At 33.1% G+C, this 21,358-nt stretch overlaps 1 protein-coding gene across 1 annotated transcript; it reads left to right on the forward strand.

Annotated features, from left to right (window-relative positions):
- The first annotated feature begins 5,632 nt into the window (after positions 1–5,632).
- LOC123885431 (glucan endo-1,3-beta-glucosidase) lies at positions 5,633–8,698 on the forward strand. Its single transcript, XM_045934714.1, has 2 exons — positions 5,633–5,799; positions 7,535–8,698. The coding sequence occupies exons 1-2, from the start codon at positions 5,706–5,708 to the stop codon at positions 8,536–8,538; spliced, it is 1,098 nt and encodes a 365-aa protein (XP_045790670.1). The 5' UTR covers positions 5,633–5,705; the 3' UTR covers positions 8,539–8,698.
- The last annotated feature ends 12,660 nt before the right edge of the window (positions 8,699–21,358 follow it).

Below are 21,358 nucleotides of genomic sequence, written 5' to 3' on the forward strand. Positions count from 1 at the left end.
ACCAGTCATCAAGCTCGGCAGGCAGCAGGACTAGAACAGATCATCACGCCAAGATTGCAGCAGTTCTGCAGTGTAGCAGACATGATTTTTAGCATCTGTTTGACAGAAAACAAAGAAACAGCAGGTACTTTCGCAATGTTGGTATGGATACTTTGGAATAATAGGAATAATTGCGTTTGGAATGATAATAATGAACCGGGAACAAGCTTAGGAGTTAAGACTCGACACCTATGGAATGAGTGGTTCTCGGTTGCACAGGTACAGCAGAATAGGAGTCAAATTGCACAACAGCAGCAGGATACACGTTGGCAAAAACCAGTCCAAGGATGGTACAAGTGCAATGTTGATGCGGCTTTTCACAAAGAGCGAAACAGATCCAGTTTTGGTTGGTGTCTTCGTGATGATGAGGGACGCTTTGTTATGGCTGAAACAACGTGGTTGAACGGGAACTGCTCCATTATAGAAGGAGAATCCATAGCCTTACTTGAAGCATTGAAAGTATTGGAACAAAGAGGCATATCTCATGTTATATTTGAGACGGATTCCAAAAGTGTGGTGGATGCAATTCATAATTTACGCAGCGGTAGCTCTGAGTTTAGTTCTATTATTTGCCTTATTAAAAATACTCTCTTATGTAATCCAAACTTTAAGGTCAAGTTTATTAAGCGGCAAGCGAACATGGTTGCTCACACACTTGCTAGGGCGGCCATTTCTTGGTCTAGTCGTTGTACCTTTGAGTCGTTACCTACTTGTATTCTTCCTTTATTGAATAATGAAATGAGATAGTTTATTGTTTGTCAAAAAAAAAAGGCATGCACAATAGAGTTATCTATGTTAAATATGATTGGATCTCAACCCCAAAAACTAACTTTCATAGGGTGAGGTTTCCCTCACATATCTATACACTCAATAGTCCGGGAATCTAAGCAATGTGAGATTTCAAATAAACTCCAATAACAATCTATTTATGTTTCTGAATGGATCGCATAAATATACATCACTCATTATTTAATAAATATTCAATTTCAACATCTCTATGCCTTAAAAAAAATAATTAAATTAAATTGGTTCACCAATAACTTCGTGGCATAACAATATTTCTGTGAGTGTGTGCGTGTAAGGGTCATATATGATCGGTTGTAATCTAAAAAATGGCTATGGTTACTACTTAGGTGCATTGGATGCACTGATAGAACATATCTATTAATCTATACTCTATATATAAGAAAAGTTTTCCTATATATAAAAACATATCTATTATAGAATTGATGTATCTAGACAATAATCTACTTTAGATACATTAGTTTTTTAATGAATCTAAAAAATAAAGTTTTTTGTATATATAGGACTAGATGGAGTATATTTCTTATACATGACCTATAAGTATTATCTTATTGAAATATTTAATAAAAATATATATTTAATCCTAATTCCTATCACTTTAATTTCTCCCTCCATTTTTTATTGCTAGTCATTATCATTTTCAAAGTTATGCCATAAGTCCACAAAGACATCCTCTAATTTGTTTATACATTGATTTTTTTTGTTCATTTGTTTTTCTAATTCCCACATGATCACTTCTTCAAGTCACTTGCACCATGCAGCCGCCGGTGGCATCATTCAGAGCACTTGCATATAATTTTATGATTCAATCGAAAAACTAGTGGCTTAGTATAATATCATTGTTTTTATTTTATGTTTGTGGGGACATTTATATATATATATATATATATATATATGAGTCAGGATCCGTTGACACCAACTAGTTTGACACCAAATGTTACACCTCTCAATAACGTTTTAACCGATATAAATTTTATAAAATCCACCGTTGGATTTACATCATATAGATCATTTGTGTAAAATTTCAAATAAATCCAAAATCATTTGATATGTTATTGAGATACATCAAAATTAACGGTTTTTGTATTTTTTTAAATGCCGTTAATCTTTATGTGTCTCAATAGCATATCAAATGATTTTGGATTTGTTTGAAATTTTACACAAATGATCTATATGATGTAAACTTTCAATCCAACGGTGGATTTTATAAAATTTATATCGGTTAAAACGTTATTGAGAGGTGTAACATTTGGTGTCAAACTAGTTGGTGTCAACGGATCCTGACTATATATATATATATATATATATATATATATATATATATATATATATATATATATATATATATGAAAATAATTACACAAAATTGTCACCCGAGAGAGACTTTAACATCATATTTCAATTTTAAGATATTGAATAAATGGGTCGTGTTTCTTATATATCATTTGTTTAAGCTATTTTTAAACATCAGAAATTAATCACTCACCTGAATTTCAACATGTATGCGACAAGAAATATCATTTACACCAAATAATTGGGCTTAAGTGGGGTTAATGTGCTCTCTCTACGATGAATCGTTCTAGAGAATTCGATTTCGATCAATGGTGGAAATAATTCTTGGTCAGTTTTACTTACTTTACAATCAAACTCTGGATTACTAAAATCTCATTCTTCTAAGAATCAGAAGATTAATACCAAAAAAAATATCATTTCATTAAATTTGTATATTAATTTACAAAATTATTATAGAGTATAATGGAGAACAAGCATCATTGGGGAAAAACCATTTTAAATTGACATATCTAATAACAATTCAATGTATTGCCACTTAAACTCATTTTACAACTACATTTAAAAAATGTCAAAATCTTGATTTTTATTAGATGTTTACACTTACTTTATGCGTATATTCAATTTTTCTCTTAATACATACCATACATCGGAATCGGGTTACATATGCATTCGAGATGCATTCAGTATTTCTATATCGTTCGATCAAAATTTGATGTTATAAATCTTAAGACTTTTTTTTTGGTTTTTAGACACTTTTTTATTTGATGTAAAATTTTCATGTTAAAATTTAAACCGTCTAATATTTATTAAATGACCATAAAATCATTGATTACATGCCTGCATGCTTCAGTAATTACTCAACCTTAGGTCCCCATATAATCCAAGTTGAACAATAAAATATTTGTTATACTTTCTTCTTTATTTTTCTTTCTAAGTTTATCGTACAACTTTTCAAAAATAAAGAAGAAAGAAAAATGAAAAACCACCTTTCATGGAATTATTTGGCAATGTGGACCCCTAAATAATTATACCATGTAGATGTAGTTGATATACGATAAACTTAGACTAATTATTTTGAAAATGTATCATGCTTACATTGGAAGCACTTTCTAAGTGCATGCATTCAAATGCAATGAGTTGATTTTCTACCTAAAACTCCTATGGCAATATAGGCCGTAAAGTCAATATTACATGTATATTTAAGGGGGTATGGGTTCGAACTTTGATCCTTCATTTTTCATTTCATGTATATGAATTTTTTAATAATTTATTATTTTGTCCATATATAAAAAATAAAAATAAAAAAATTAATATTATCTCAACAAAATTTAAGCATTGATCTTACTATCAATTTAAAAAGAAATATTAACAGTTAGGTTAATTTAATAAAGAATTTTATGTGTTTTAAAATGTCTAAAAAAAAAATTACACGAGTTTACACGTAACTTATTTCTAGAATCCAAATATAAATTACTTTACTTTAAATTTAAATTTTATTCGAGTCATCAAATTTTATATTTTGATCGTCCTACTTTAAATTTACTTGTTTTCTTTTTAAATGACAAAAATATATTAGATAAAAGGAATAAAAAAGTATAAGAAATATTTTAGGAGTTATTACAACCACGCGATAAAAGAGATCGATAAATATAAAAATAATTAGAACTGTGGAAGAAAATAGACAAAAGAAGGTACAACCTATGAAGCACGGACTCCGACACGGACACCGCGACACGACATGGACACGGCGACACCGTTATTGTGAAAAATATATGACACTGACACCGCTACATATTTATAAAAGATATAAGTTGAAAATCAAAATATATACATGTAAATCTAAGTTGAGCAAGTTATTTCTTAAAAAAAGTTTTAAAACAAGATATAATAATATTTTACTTTTATTTATCTATCTACTATCGAAAAAACTCAAGTTACTGTAATCAAAATGCAATGTCTTTAATTCCTCATTGATCAATATTGTTGTTTCGACGCATCTTTAACTCTTGTAGATATGTCTGATATGTGCGTAAGGAGACCATACGTAAAGAAAAAACAATTTTTTTGGGACACTTGTCCGACACGTCTCGTGTGAGTCTCTTACATGTGTCGGACACCGATCAAAGGAGTGTCAAAGTTAAGAAAAAATTGACTTTTTTTGGACACCGATCTGACCTATCAGACACGTGTCGTACGAGTGTCATACGAGTGTCGGAAAACGACACGTGTCGAACACCGTGACACGCTCAATCATAGAGGTGTCATGCTTCTCAGGGTACAACTAAAAAATCGCAACTCAGCACAAGTCATGTATAAGTGTTGGTCCTTGTATGTATGAGTTGTATCGAAACGACAAAACTCTTGTGATTGTGACCTTCGATTTAACTTCTATAAACTTGATCTTCTTATAGTTGTACATATTGTAGGGTTGGTAGATTTGTTTGGTGTTTTCTTTAATAACACGACGGATATTCATGGATTATTATGTAAAAACTTAATTTATAATATAGAATAGTTTACTTTTACTAAATTTTAAGTGATTAAGTTTCTTTTTTTCTTTTTTTTTTGGTTAAGTGATTAAGTTTCTTTTATAATGTATTAAGCAAATAAAAAAAAACACTTAGATACATTTTCGTCCTCCCTTTTTTTTAAAAAAAAATAAAGTTTTGGTCTCTATTCTGAAAACCAGTTTGCTATACCACATTTTATTATATTTTTGGAATTTTGGTAATTATGTTCTCATTTTTAGATCATGTTTTAATTATTGACATATTCACTTATGATGTGACGATGTTTGTTATGTTTTTAGGAAAAGAGATATCCCTGTGATTTAGAGTACGATCACAAAGTAAATAAAATCTGATCAAGATAATTTCCATCAAGAATCGAACTTAGACTCGAATTTTTTCTAGTCTATGAATATTCAATATGGTCTAATAATCATTATTACGTCATAAATAAATAAACTACATCGCATAAATAAATAGACTACATAAAAAATAACCTAAAAAAACATTTTTTTTTTATCAAACTAAAAAAAAAACATATAAGAAAAGGATCCTAATTCAAAAAATAATTAAATCGAGGACCAAAAATTTGTTTTTTAAAAATTAAATACTAAAAGTGTATTTTAGCATAAATTGAATACTAAAAGTGTATTTAAGTCCTTTAAAAAAAAGTGTATTTAAACATAAAAGATTTTCCTTCCAAAGGATTTATGATACACACTATAGCAACGAATAGGGATTTCATTTTGAAGTTAACAGTCTTTATAGACAAAGTAAAAGTGGGAGACTTTTTGCCAATCTAAGTTAGAAAACAAAAATGATGACTTGCCTAATAAACCGACAAAAAAAGATAAGCATTGAATTTTTTTAGGTGGAAGCCTAAGGCTGCTGAATATATTTTATTTAGATTAATTATATATAAAATAATACAAATTAATTGTGAAGTATGGTCATCAAGATGTATATATATACACATCATTTGTATGAGATGTCAATCCAATGCCTTGTAGGGCAAAATCCTTCTTTCATTCATAATTTATAGTGTATATTTTATTTTGCAACATGGCTTCTTTCATTGCTAGAACCAAGAGGTTCTCTTTGGCCACTCCACTATTTCTATTGGGATTATTCACAATAAACCTTATTCCCATGGCAGGTTTGGTCTCCTCTATAGAGATGATAATTTTCTACCATTTTCATTAGTTTTATAAGAATTTAATTTATTTGATTTTTTCAATAAATTTATTTGTTAGTTAGTCATATATGCCTATATATTAGTAAGATCTTACCATTTAGAAACTTGAATACTTGAGTTTAATTTGTATATTGTTCATGCAAAATCACAATATGTGCGACTTTAGAAATAATATGATTAAATATTTTTAATAATTTTCCGATTATAACTTATTGACGGTGTAATTAACAAAAATTTACACATACATATTTTTAAAATTTGAATGTGTTTTAAAACCAATATAAAAATATTCAATGACATGTGCGGGGGAGCACTCGTCAAGCGGGTATTGTGCAGCTGACATGCTGATATAAGTGGTATCTCAACCTCGATATCTATAGGCTCTTAATTTATCAAAACAAAAAAAAAATTGAATTATGGATACATATTAAACTAAATCCTGCAATATCGGACTGTTTACTTTTTTATTCTTCCATTTTTTTCGTCAAGTAACCGTAATTAGAAATTTTATCCATAAGATGAATAAATGGGATGACCGTGATTTGACATCAAACTCCCTACATATATATAATGCAATGTCTCTGTCAACTGAGCTAAGCTCACTTTTTCTTCCATTTTACTATCAATGTTTTATTTCTCTTTTCGTTTGTTTTTCTTTTATTTTTTTATTGTTTTCTTTAATAAGAGTCCCACATCGATTGCGAGATGACTTGAACATGTGTTTATATACTAGAGGCAATCATCACCTTACAAGCCGGATTTGTAGGGTTGAATTAGGCACAATACCCATTTCTAAGAAATAACAAATTTTTTTTTCTTTTCTTTCTTTAATAGCAAGTTGATCGGGGCATTATCATTCAGATTGCTAGCGGATATTACAAAATATCCTATCAACAAAATTTCATGATTAATTAATTTTCAATCTTAATCAGTGATGGTGGCCGGTTTTCTATAATTTGATTATATACTATATATACATTGCTTAATACGACTCAATTATAGCATATGGTTGAGTAGATTCGTGTTAAATTAATCATGATGATCTCTTATAAGAAAAACTTATCATGTTCATGTAAATAAAATGTGTATCGAAAAATTTACTTTGAAAATATACTTAACATGCCTTTTTATTGTACCAGATGCTCAAATAGGCGTATGTTATGGTAGAGATTGAAGTCAAACAATTTTAATAATTTAATTGTTATGGAGTACAACTTACAATTGATTGACACCGTAAAAAATCATACATGTGACATTTAATATATTTAAAATATCATTACTAGTACATAGGTGACACGTTGACAATGACGTGAATAAGCAGAGAATTTCAAGTTTAGAATTTCAATTTTTACGTATTGAAATGTTTTTACGAACTTAATTATGTCCATGGAGATTTTCAAACCCTAATATTGATTATTAGAATATATATCTCTATATAATTTGCGTAAGAAAATATATTGACTCTGAAAATAAGTGAACACTTCGGTACACATCTTATTTAGACATGTATCAGTACACTACTAACGTGTATTTAATAGGTCTACAAATAATATTTAATATAAAAAAATTAATAAGCATCATTTATGAACTTATCACAATTGTCCACATCAGCAAATGTATCGGTACACATTAAATAAAATGTGTACCGAAGAATTTAGCATGAAAATATAGTTAACATGCCTTTTTATTGTACCAGATGCTCAAATAGGCGTATGTTATGGTATGATGGGAAACAATTTACCACCAGCAAATGAAGTAATAGACCTCTATAAAGCAAATAACATCAAGAGAATGAGACTATATGATCCTAATCAAAATGCTCTAAATGCATTAAGAAATTCAGGCATTGAAGTCCTTCTTGGTGTGCCAAATTCTGATCTTCAAAGCTTAGCTACAAATGCTGATAATGCACGTCAATGGGTACAAAAAAATGTATTGAATTTTTGGCCTAGTGTGAAATTCAAGATAATTGCAGTCGGTAATGAAGTGAGTCCAGTTGGAGGGTCAGCCCAATATGTTTTACCTGCCACCCAAAACATATATCAAGCAATAAGAGCACAAGGTCTTCATGATCAAATCAAGGTTTCAACTGCTATTGACACAACCCTTATTGGAACCTCTTTCCCACCATCTAAAGGTTCTTTCAGGGGTGATGTGAGGTCATACCTAGACCCTATTATAGGGTACTTGGTATATGCAGGTGCACCGTTACTTGTCAATATTTATCCCTATTTTAGTTATGCAGGTAACCCGCGTGACATATCACTTCCTTATGCTCTTTTTACCTCCCCGAATGTTATGGTACAAGATGGTCAATATGGGTACCAAAATTTGTTTGATGCTATGTTGGATTCAGTGTTTGCAGCCTTAGATAACACCGGGATTGGTTGGGTGAATATTGTTGTATCTGAGACCGGTTGGCCCTCGGACGGAGGGGCTGGTACTTCATATGATAATGCGCGTATTTACCTCGATAATTTGATTCGTCATGTTGGTAAGGGTACTCCAAGAAGGCCTTGGGCTGTAGACACTTATATTTTTGCTATGTTTGATGAGAATCAAAAGAGTCCTGAATTGGAGAAACATTTTGGAGTGTTTTATCCCAATAAACAAAAGAAGTACCCATTTGGATTTGGAGGAGAAAGAAAAATTGCGGATGGTACCTTCAATGCAACAACTTCTCTTAAGAGTGACATGTAAGAGGTTTTCAAGGTTTGAGTTATTTTATGTGTAAAATAAGAGAATATCTCGTTTCCTTTTTGGATGTAAAAGGATTGGAATTAATATTGAAGCTTGTATTACATATCTATCTATATTATTTATTTGAGTTGGTAAATAAACTTCTATCATTCTCAGGAAAGTATATCATGCCAAGTAAAACATTTTTTCAACCAACGAAAATCACAATTTCTGAGTAATATTGATTTCGATACATACATTTTTAAACTTTCTAAGAGTTTGATGGTCGTTTTCTGCAAGTGCACAGAATCCCTACCATGTAATAAAGTGATAAGAGATTGTGCCAAAATTACTAGTTTCGCTTAGGAATTTAGAAGGTAAATTGGTTTGCATTCGCTTTGTTGGTTTGACAGAGTTTTGCAAATAAAAAGTAAAGAACAATAATTTAAATGACAGAGAAATAAATAGCAATTAAAATAGATAGGTGTGTGAGTAGACACACGAGGTGGTTAAGTGTTTCAAATTCCTCCCTTATTCCTGTTTGGTAACCGACGTTATACTTTACTTCATTATTAGTTATTATCCGACTGATTAATTTCTATTAAAACAAGTTCAGTTTTACCTTTCCTTATTTCTATTGCAATTTGAATAAAGTTTAATCAACGGTTGATAGGTTTCCCCTGGTTTTATAGTATCCTCACCTTTAACAAGTTCAGCCTTTAAAAAGGTGTCCTTACCTTTACAAGTTCAACGTTTGACAAGTTCTCTCTACCTTGATTGATTAACCCTAAACATGCAGAATTTAACTAAGCGTAAATCTTAATCCTACCCCCTTCCTCGGGTACTGAATTTAATGGTCTCATGTTGGTCGGTTGATTTGTCTTTAGATTCAGGCCTATTAGTCTGTTGTCACGATATCAGCTAATTCCTATGGGTTTGTTCTATAACGTGATCAAGATTAAGAACAAAGAATTAAAGCAAGACAATTATAGAAAATAACCGAATAACAAACAAATATAAACTTGTTCGAACCAAATTACATGTCTCAACTCAAGCATACATAAAGGAGTTCATCTACTTGACCTAACTTAGGAAAATAAAATTACAAAGACAATAAAAGAAAGGAACCTTGTTGCCTCGGAGTTCCTTGGCCCTCCTTGCCTCGTCCTTAGAGTTCTCCTAACTCTACTTGAGCTATCACTATTGTTGAGTTATTTTTGAATGAATAATTGTGAAGGAGGAAAGCTCTATTTATAGTTTTTTCGTGGATTTGGGTTTTTCCATCGTGCGCATCGTACCCACGATGGCTTGCAAATCTGCTCATCGTGGCCACGATGCGATCCATCGCGCTACGATGAATTTATTTGTTTTATTTTTTTAACCGCCTTCAAATCGTGTTGCGATAGTCCTCATCGTGGTGCGATGAATTCTTCAATTTCTTTCTTTTTTGCCCTTTTTTGATGTTTTTTCCACTTTTCTTGCTTCTTGGCCAAGTAACTTCATTTCTCTAGGTTTTTGCTTGCTTTTGGTCTTCAATTGCTACTAAAACTACTCTAAAATAGTACTAAAAACATCATATAATTGACTGTCATCATAGTTCAAGATGATAAAAGTAGGTTAAGTGTTTTCGAATTCCTCCCTTATTCTTGTTGGGTAACTGGCGTTATACCTACTTTACTATTTATTTATTCTTCTGACGATTAATTTCTATTAGATAAGTTCAGTGCTACCATTCCTTATCCTATTGCAACTGAAGAAAGTATAGTCAACCGCTGGTAGTGTCCCCTTGTTTGTCACGTTTTCTACTTTTAGCAAGTTGTCACTTGTTATCCTACCTTGTTTGTCTAACCGTAATCATGCAGAATTTAACTATGTGTGATTCTTAATCCTACCCCCAACCACAAATACTGAATTTAATGGTCTCATATTGGTTGGTTGTATTGTCTTTAGGTTCGGGCTTATTAGTCTGTTGTCACAGGATCAACTAATTCATATGGGTTCGTTCTATAATGTGATCAATATTAAGAACAAAGCATTAAAACAAGACAATAGTAGATAATAACTGAATAACAATTGAATATAATCTTTTTCGAACCAAATTACATGTCTCAAGCATTCATAAGGTAGTTCATCTACTCGACCTAACCTAAAGGTACTTAGCTACTATTAAGCATATTGAACAACAAAGAAAACATGCATAAAAATAACCTCGCTTCCTTGCGGAGGAAGTTTCGTCTCCCTATGATGGGGGAGAGTCTCCTTCCCTTGAGAGATCCTTAGCCCTCCTTGCCCCTCCTCCTTTGCTCCTTAGAGGCTTATAGTTCTATGAACTTCTGAATGAATAATTGTGAAGGAGGGGAGCTCTATTTATAGTTTTTTTTAGCGGTTTTGAGGTTTTTCATCATATCCATCGTAGCCCATCGTGGCCACGATAATCCCAACGTTGGTATCATCGTGGCTACGATAATCCCAACGTTGGTATCATCTTGGCTATGATAATCCCAACGTTGGTACGATGAGTCTGTTTTTTTGCTTAGGCAACACGCTGACTTTGTGGTCTTCACTTGGCTAATCACTACTCTATTTCCATCCGTCTCTTTATTTTTATCTAATTATCAAGTTGTTCCCTTATCAGTTGTCTTCTTGCAAATTCCCACTGTCATCGTCGCACACATATGGTGGTAATGGAGAGATAGATTAATTTGAATGATAAAAATCTCATAAACCTTATTCTCTTCATCCGGCAATAGAACCACCGGTCTTAACTTCAGTGATTCTGCTCAATCAACACTCTGGCTTCTAAGACTTCAATCAGATTAAGTCCAATGACCGTTCCACACGATGTCCAAAGTTCAACATTATCTCTCACTCACCATTTCACTCAATTTGACAAGGTATTCACTCCATCAACATGCAAATGTTATTTTACCATAAGCTTGAAAAAATTCTAAACGTCAATCAAAGTAAATACATCACACACATTTTTGAGGTCTTAAGGGTTATAACTTGGCTTGGGTAAATGGTGGGATAATTTTGGGAAAAGTAGGCTAAATTGGAGTTAGGTATCCACTACTATTTCTTGTTGAAAAATTACCAATATTGGGACTCAATTCATTGTTAATTAGGTACTTAGAGAACTTATCCTTCAATTTTTTTTCTTTCTTTTTGAAGATGCCAATATTTTTCATGTTTAATGACTCTTTATTTTTTTTCTAAGAAACTCCATTATTTTTGTGAGTCTTTATTATTCTCTTTTTTTTTTCTTTTTTTTCAAGTTCTCTAGTACCTCTACCCCAAACTTAAGATTATGCTAATTCCAGAAGCAACCCCAAACTTAAAATGATGTCATGACAAGAAAATTTAAAGCTTCTACCTAACTCCAAGGAGGGCAAACAGATAAAAAATTTCAGGTCTAAAAGGCTTATAATTTGGTATGTCACCGAAAGAAAAGGGAATTTTTTTTTTTGGCTCAAAATGGTTTAGCAACGGATAAATAATAAACAGGGTAGCTTGAAAAGGCTCAGAGTACCAAACAAATGTGCCTCTATGTGTGAAAATGTAAAACCAATCAAAAGTAGAGAATAATCGCAAGTTCTAGAAAATATACAAAGCATGGATACACTCATAAGATGTGAAAGAAAAAGTATACCGTGGAATTTATTTGGCTCAATATGCTCACCAGCTGAGGTATCTGAAAGTTGAACTAGTACACCGTGCAAAACTCCATCTTTCCTATTCATCTCTTTGTCTCTTTAATCATCGCACTTTCATGAGCAGTCACACGTCTGTTATTCTTTTATGTGCAAGTCTAAGAGATTTTCATAATGCAAATTCAGGTGTTAACACACTGACAATTCTGAAAAGACATAAAAACATTCAACTTGATAATAAACAAAGTAACATAAGGATGAAACATAGGGGATTGTCAGCAAACAACAACCATGACTGACTCTTTTTTTTTTTTTTTGAAAAATTAAAGACCGAAAAAAAATAAAAACATATCTGATGGGTTGTCTCCCATTAAGCGCTTCTTTACAGTCATTAGCTTGACTCATCACCAATCGTTAGGGTGGCATATATGACAAAAAGTGTTGGGAAATCGTTTCATAAAACACTTTTATAAACGCAGCGGAATTTTAAATTAAAATTTCCCATCAATGGATTCTTGTGAATGAGCATGATCAGGTCTAGAATATTACCTTTGTAGAACAAAGTTGTGGTCGCCTTTCTTGATCACAAGCACCGCACTTGCAGCACCTCCACTTAGTCCACACGAACAGGAACCTTCGATCTCACAGTGCTAGCTGTTCTTGGATGAAGGCTGAGGGAATTTTGTGCGGTTTAGGGTTTAGAGAAATTCAGAATTTTTCTAAACTTAGTTAGGGTTTCAAAAACGTAACTACTGAACTTCATAAGGCTCTATTTATAGAGTTTCTTATGAGGTCTTTAGTTTACACGAAATTGGGCTTCTCAAGCCCAATAACCGTTTTTCACTAACTGCACCCCCACAATAAGTCTTACTTATTTTTCCCTTCTTAACTGTCCTTATGTGTGTGACCCTGTAGGTTCTTATGACGTTGGCAATAATATTAATCGTAATATTATAAACAGTGAGCGGTATCTAGCAACACATCACTGTTACCCAAGTCACAGGAATGTCACGTGATCTGACTAACCTTTCCGTGATAAATATCTTGTGCACAATTACCCTTTTGTCCTCATGTCTATATTGAACACAAGGCATAGTATGTCATCCTTGTCTAGTTCAATATTGGGCCCATAGACATATCTCCCGTTATGTAGGAGGGACAAATTCTATCTAGGTCACTCATGTCCCTCAGCATGATTCGTGAGATACCCATCAACCAACTTTATAATTATCCAGTTACGGATAACGTTTGAATGGCAACAAGGTATTACACTCCTGCATCTAGGGTACATAGTGGTTTCAGGTCGAAGGGTGGAATACACCTTTTATCACTATGAGAAAACTTATGACATTTCATAACATTCTATGTAGTATTCTCATGGTGGGTCAATCCGATATAAAGTTACCCTTAACATTTATATCTATGTGAAGACTTGATAACTCATTATCCATGATCAGTGAGATATGATCATCAGTCTACCAACATAATAGTCTTTATGCTTTAACGTTATCCCATTTCACAATAAAGCTTGACTATGGATATGTTTAAGAATAGTGTTCTTATATTCAATGGAATCTCACGATTAAGTCATACTTAACGTTCCATAAATGAACTGACTATTCTAGGGACTTTATCATTTTAACATATATAAAATTAATAAAGAAAAACCTTTTATTTGATAAGTAAATTATTCAATACATTTATTATGCAATTATAAATAATTGGCCTCTAGGGCTTACACCAACAAAAAGAACACATCATCCTTCTCTTTCCTCTTGTTTGGTAGGAATTCCATGAACTTGACATAAAGAGTCAAGTGCTCCCATCCTCTAACAGTCAAGCCTTGGTAATATGTGCTCTTCCACTTTAGAGAAGAATAATGCTCCTTTTTCAAGTGACATTTCTTTTTACTTTCCATTGGTGGAGACTCATATGTCGCATAGAGATCAACATTCTCCACTCTTGAATTCTCTTTCATGCCATTATTTTTGTTTTTCGAATTTTCTTCTTCTACCACAATGGCATGATGTTTCATCTCCATCTCAACCAACTTCTCACACTTATTTGCCTTTTCAACAAGATTACCACATTCAATTTCAAATCGATTAAATGAACCTTGATTTGACCTCAAAAATTCATCCAAAATCTTTTCGAGTTGAGAGTTGAAATCAACCTTAATCTCTTGATGTTCTTTTTCCTTTAAACAAGTTTTCTCACAATAGTCATTGTGATTATTCTCCCCGCAAAAGTCACTTCTCGCCTTCAATCTTGAAATCCTTGCATCCAGCCTCTCTTGCTCATAAGATAGTAAACATAGTTGATAACAAATGATACCTATTTCTTCACTGTCAACCAATCTATTATCAATCCATTTCATTGCTACAAACCTTGGAGAAAATTTTCAGTAGCAAAACAAACTAAAGAAGACATAAAGAGAAAATTTTATATATACAAGAATAAAATGAAAATAACAAGAAAAAAAAATCCTAAGTAAAATAAATTGCCTTGTCAAAATTAATCAACAATCCCCGGCAACGGCGCCAAAAACTTGATGACACGTGGTTTAGGAGATACTAAAGTTGATGATGTCACGCGTGTCCCTAGGTGGCGTGTGCAGATCTCACATGCATGTGGGAACATAAAATTGTGCCCCTATGAAAGTTTTTCCGCGACGCGAAATAAACAGAGAATGCTGGGCAAAGTTATGTCTCAAAACATAGAATTTTTTCCATGTCTTTTCTTCTTTTGGTCTTTAGTCTTCAAATTCTTTTATATGTCAATTTCTTCAAATATTCTTCTCTTTGACCATGAATTACTACTAAAAACTAATTAAAAAAAACTAAAATTGAAATTAAAATTAGCAAATGACTAACTGTCATCATAGATATGGAAAGCCGAAGCAGCTTGTGGAGAAGAAACCACTTGTTAAAGGGTGTGTTTAAAGGAGGGTGTTAAAGGGTGTGACCCTATCACTACTTAAAAGATTAATGTTCAACGTGGTCTTAAACAAGGTGATCATCTTACTCCTTTTCTCTATCTTCTGGTGGCGAAAAGGTTTAGGTGGTTAATGACAGTAAATTATACGATGTTTTTAGTATTATTTTAGGGTAGTTTTTAGTAATATTAATAGAAATTAAAGACCAAATGCAAGCAAAAACCTAGAGAAATGAAGTTAATTGGCCAAGAAGCAAGAAAAGTGGAAAAAACATAAAAATGGAAGAAATTGACAAATTCATCGTACCACACGATGAGCCATCGCAGCACGATGAGAAAGGCGGTTTAAAACGAAGAAAATCTGTAACAAATATATTCATCGTGGCACGATGGGATCTATCGTGGCCCCGATGTGTGCGATGAACACGATGGAAAAGCCCAAAAAAAACAATAAATAGAGTCCTACTCCTTCACAATTATTCATTCATAAATATTTAGAGCTATTCCAATATTCAAAGCTCCATGCAGAGTTAGGAGAACTCTAAGGAGGAGGCAAAGAGGGCTAAGGAACTCCGAGGGAATAAGGTTCTTTTCTATTAATTGTCTTTGTAATTTAATTTTTCTAGGTTAAGTCGAGTAGATGAACTCCCTTATAAATGCTTGGGACATGTAATTTGGTTTGATATTCAATTGTTATTTGTTATTATCTATAATTGTCTTGTTTTAATGCTTTGTTCTAAATCTTGATCAAATTATATAATGAACCCATAGGAATTAGCTGATCCCGTGACAACAGGCTAATAGGCCCAAACCTAAAGACAATTCAACCAACCTATATGAGACCATTAAATTCAGTATCTGCGGTTTGGGGGTAGGATTTAGATGTTGGAACAAAATTGGTTCTAAAGCCCCAAGTATAATCTATAAGTTTTGATGATAACAATAAGTATTAAATGCGTAATTGGTAGTACTAATATTTACTTTAAGTGTGTAGGATCTTATAAGCAAATTCTTATAACTTTTAAGTTCTTAAGAAAAGAAACAAGTTCTGAAAGGTCTTCAGAAGCAAAGATGAATCAAGAGGCTCTTTTCCATTCAGAAGACTCTGAAGCAAGCATCTATCAGAGACAAACGCACGTCAGAGGCTTGTGTCCTTCAGAAGCAAGAAGCCATCAGAAGATGACCAACACATAATGCGTTAACTCTCATGCCAAATGTTTTCAGAGAACGTTGGGATTAAGCTAAAAGGATCTTTCTCTGATTTGGCAAAAGGAAAATAAAAGGAAAATCAAGCTTATCAACCCTATTCTTAGTTTGGAGGAGCGTTAGAGTCAAACTGTATTTGTTTCTCTGTTTGGTACATACACATTCTCAAGAAACAAAGTAGTGGAAACTCATTACCACTTTTGTGTGACATGTTGTTTTCACCACCAAACTGCTCAGTCCAACTCAGCTGGCTACATCATCTTTGTACAACGGTCATTTACAACGAAGCGTATCACTTGTCTATATATACAACACTCATTTGTGAAGACAAATTAACGAATACGTTCTCAATCATTTGCACACTCACTTTGATATTACAAGCACTCAAGTTTTGAACCTTTGAATCTCATTCACATAAAAAATACTTTGAAGTCTGTATCAACTCATTGTATTTTAGCTCTAAGGTTTAAATTGTGCTTTGTATTATCACAACAAGCTTTAGTTACCTTTAAGATTTAGAAGTATATTGCTTAGTGTTTGAGCATTGTTGAGAAGTCTCTTGCTAGGTGCTTGAGCATTGTGTAGAAGTCTTGTTGAGACAAAATCCTATTTTGATGTTTTAAAGATAACAACCCTTAATTAAATTTTAATTTGATTCTGATCATTTTGTGATCTAACAAGTGCTCTTGAGTGATTTAATTTAAGAACATATGCAATGGATTAAATTAACCTTGTTTCACTCATAAGAAAAGAATCAAACACGTTTTAGACAAATCTGCCTCAAAGAATGATCTCAGATTGGTCTCCAGACTCACGTGTTCAAAAGCATAAGCACTTATTCAAGTCAACTTGGTACAAGACAAGAATGAACTTTTAAGTTGGACTTATTAAAGGATCATAACAGTGCAAATAAGTCATTTAAGGCAAGGAATTGATTTTGGTTCTTGAGCTTACTCGAATAAGCTTCTTTAAGGAATAATAACTTCACATCTTGCAACAAGGCTTTATGTTCTCCAAGAACATCATTAAAGAAGTTAATCTAGACCAATGAGAACTCAACAACAAGTACATATAGCTTGCAAGGAAGCTTCACATCTGATCCAAGTACAAGTTTATGACATGGGTGGCTACACTCTCCCATAAAAGAGTACTCATTTCACTATTCATGTGTCCTTTGAAGGACAAGTGAACAGTTGCTACTCTATGCCTTTGATGAAGAGTTTACAGCTGTTTGACAACTTGCAACAACTTGCAACAACTCTATTTTCGTTGGACCTTATCCACACCATTTCAGAGAATGGTCTCCAACGTCCTGGAGAATGATCTCCCAGGTTTCTGCACTTAGGTGGCAATCTTATCCAAAGGAATTCAAATCTTATTTTCTCACATGGGAAATACATTTGCAAAGGATATACACTCAGAGACAACTCATTGACAGTTGGTTAAAGAATATTTCTGACCAACAAGTACAATGTGACAGTCAGAGACCATTAGAAGAATGATCTCCTGGAGCATCTCAAAGACAAAATCACATGGGCTGTTTTGTTTCTCTCACAACGGCTAGTTCTTCACTCACAACGTATATGTGTGATGTCCAAGCAACAAAGGAGCATCTCCATCTATAAATAACACGTTGGTTTAATTGGAAGAGCAAGAACTTGAAGCACACAAAGCAATCTAATACATTCCATCTCAAGCAATCAAGCTCTCCTTTTCACTCTTACTCTAAAGCTCTTTAGAAATCTAGGATCATATATTTGTAGAGTACTTTGAGTGTATCAATTTGTATGCTTCACATCCGGTTAGGTGTATAAGCTTAGATCCAAAGAAATCATTGAAAAATCCTTAGGATTCTCTTAAGTCAATTGGGTATAATTGATTGAGGTTACCTTGTAAAGGTAGAGCAGCTGGTTATAGCTGGGTACTTTGTGATCTTGGTTTAGATCATAAAGGGTCTTTGATCTGGGCTTAGATCAAAGGGAAGTTTCTGTAATCTTGGTCTAGATTATAGTGGATAATCTCACGCAAGTGGGGACTGGAGTAGCCCATACTATTAAGGGGTGAACCAGGATAAATTCTTTGTGTGATTCTCTCTTCCCTTACTCTTTTTATTTGTGCAAACACTAACTCGTTTTACTGCACTTATATTCCAGGAGAACGTTCTCCAGTTAGTCTAACCATTTACTGTCATAGTGTGTGTTGTGCTTAAATTGATTTGCAGTTAAAATTTTAAAGGGTCATAATTCAAACCCCCCTTTCTTGTGACAAACATTGTTACTTCAAGTCTCTCACTGTGTGCTTGAGCATTTGTAATCTTGCGTGATTATAGTGGAAATCCCTTGGAAGTGCAAGGGGACTGGACTACTCTCGGTTTGTGAGAGGAACCAGTATAAATTGTTTGTGTCTTTTCTCTCTCCCTTGATCTTTTTACCCTTGATATTGTGTTGTGTTGTCCGCTGCATTCAAGAATCAAGCTTAAAGTTGAAAAAGTTTTAGTTTATCTTAAAACACAATTCAACCCCCTTCTTGTGTTTTCACACTTTCAATTGGTATCTAGAGATCTGGTCTATTACTTTCACTTAACAGTGACACGGTAAAGATCTTGAAAACACATCATGTTTGGATCTGATGAAACACCAGCTGCTAGAGCATCTAAAGTTGTGCCATTCAACTATGACAGTATGAATTCCACTCCACATCACTCTAAAATATAGTGGTAGAAAATCACCTATCTTTAATGGTGATGCTTCTGCTTTTGAATGGTGGAAGGAAAGACTCTACAATCATATTACTGACATTGATCATGAGTTATGGGATCTTGTTGAGCTAGGAGTAACTTTTCAAAACTTGAATGAAAATGGAAGACTATCTATTACTGATAGAAAGTTACTCTCTACTGCTGATATGAAGATTTACATGAATCATCATAAAGTGAAGGATATAATTGTTGGAGCTATCAAACATGAAGATTATGTACATAGGAGATAAATCAAGCGCCTAATCTATCTTTGATTCTCTATGTGCTACTTATGATGGAAATGAAAAGGTACAAGAAGCAAAAGCAAGTCTCCTGATAAAACAATATGAACTCTATACCATGGAAAAAGATGAAGATATTGAAACCATGTTCACAAAGGAGTTACACTACCTATGGCCATGTTCAGAAGATTATAAGAAGCTTACCTCTAGTGTGGAGACCTAAGATAACTGTTATTGAGGAAGCTCAAAATCTCAAGAATATGAGCCTTGAGGTTCTGATCAGTAATCTCAGAAGCCATGAGATGGTTCTAAACGCTGATGCAGCAACTCAGAAGAAGTTTAAGTCAGTGGCTTTACAACCAACAAAGACTTCTCCTAAAGCTCTTAAGGCTAAGCTTGTTGAGATTGAAGAAGAATCTTCTGCAGATGACCACTTTAGGGCTAATCCTTGAGTGATAGTGAGACATTCATTATTTTAATAGCATTGAGTTGCCTCCCAAATGAGAAACTCTAACAAATATGATATATACTTTCTACACTATGGCATCATACTTACACACTTCATCATTTTGATTCCCATAAATATACACGAATATAATTAACGTTGATGAGATAAAATTAGAATTTTATACATTAATAAAACAATACAAATTGTAGAATAATAAATCATAGTATAAAAATACTTGTAGATAAAACAAATGCTAGCAAGACAAATATACACCAAAGCACAATATCGCAAACCCAATGTGGAGCCCGGAACCAAATTGCAAAAAAAAAAAACTAGATGTGTAAAATGCCGTAAACATCAAAACAAACTAGAGATGAGCTTGACAAAATTGATTTCATCTCTTGTGGAACGACGAACACGGTAACATATGCACTAACCGACAACTTGCTGCAACACAAACAACAAACAAAAAGGCCCTTTCAAACGAAATTTGAACCAAACAAAGCGACAATAGCGAAAACCAAATAATTACTGCTGGAAACGGAGGACAACCAACAATGAAAACCTGATGAGCACAAAGATCTAAAACTAAAGAGGAGGTCAAACCGTGACTGATATTGAAACTAAAAACTCAACAAAGGCTGGATAGGAGAAGACAATCCAACTGAACAACTACCACCGCCGGAGAAGACGTGAGATTTGCTTACGAAACCATATCCGAAACACCAGATCGAAGCACTCTAGCACATAAGCAAGAGAAAACGACCACCGGGATGGTGCCGACGAGGGTTGAACGAACCAAAACAGGTTTAGCAACCCCAACGAGGGTTAGAAGGTGGTGCGGCCGTTAGCGGCTAATGCACCACCAATTTGAACTTCTACATGGTGAAAAAACAGTTGAATTTAAGTGAGGTGATGATGAATGTTGGTATTGAACGGTGGAGAGTTTAGAGAGAGAGAGAGGAGAGAACTTTCTGATTTCTCTTTATCCATAGAGGATAGTATTTCATAATAGCATAAAAAAAGTTTATCAATAAAAATAAAAGGGTCTTGTTAACATGTGCCCTAAGGGCACATGTTAAGATATATCAAAATAGAAATTCAACATTTAATGATACAAGAAATTTAATGTTTCAAAAGTCAAAATACACAAATTAGCATTTAATAATTTCTATTTTTGCTTCCTTAACATGTGCCTTGGGCACAAGTTAACATTCTCCAAAATAAAAATACACCAATTCTAATATTTCATAATAACTTGAGATGAGTTAAAATCAAATCAAATATAAATAAAAACCCAAAATAAAAAATCAAATAGAATTAAATAAAATAAACTATATATATATATATATATATATATATATATATATATATATATATATATATATTATATATCAAGGGCCCGTTTGGTGCACAGGATAAGAGACAGGATAGGATAACCATATCATATCCTGTCTCAATCCAGTGTTTGGTGACACAACAGGATATGATAAGTTAACCTGAAGCTTATCCTATCCTGTTTCTCTAGTTAAAATCCTTATCCTGAATTTGAGCTGGGTTACCAGCAGGATAGGGTAAGAAAAAAAAATCGTTGATTTATTCTATAAAATATATTTTAAAATAA

Source organism: Trifolium pratense, linkage group LG5 (assembly GCF_020283565.1).
Source record: "Trifolium pratense cultivar HEN17-A07 linkage group LG5, ARS_RC_1.1, whole genome shotgun sequence".
NCBI classification, from domain to species: Eukaryota; Viridiplantae; Streptophyta; class Magnoliopsida; order Fabales; family Fabaceae; genus Trifolium; species Trifolium pratense.

What these genes read in the sequence shown, in the direction of transcription:
- LOC123885431 (XM_045934714.1), top strand. Translation starts at nt 5,706, where the DNA reads ATGGCTTCTTTCATTGCTAGAACCAAGAGGTTCTCTTTGGCCACTCCA. An exon ending in AAACCTTATTCCCATGGCAG is followed by an intron (nt 5,800 to 7,534) that starts GTTTGGTCTCCT and finishes TTATTGTACCAG; the next exon opens with ATGCTCAAATAGGCGTATGT.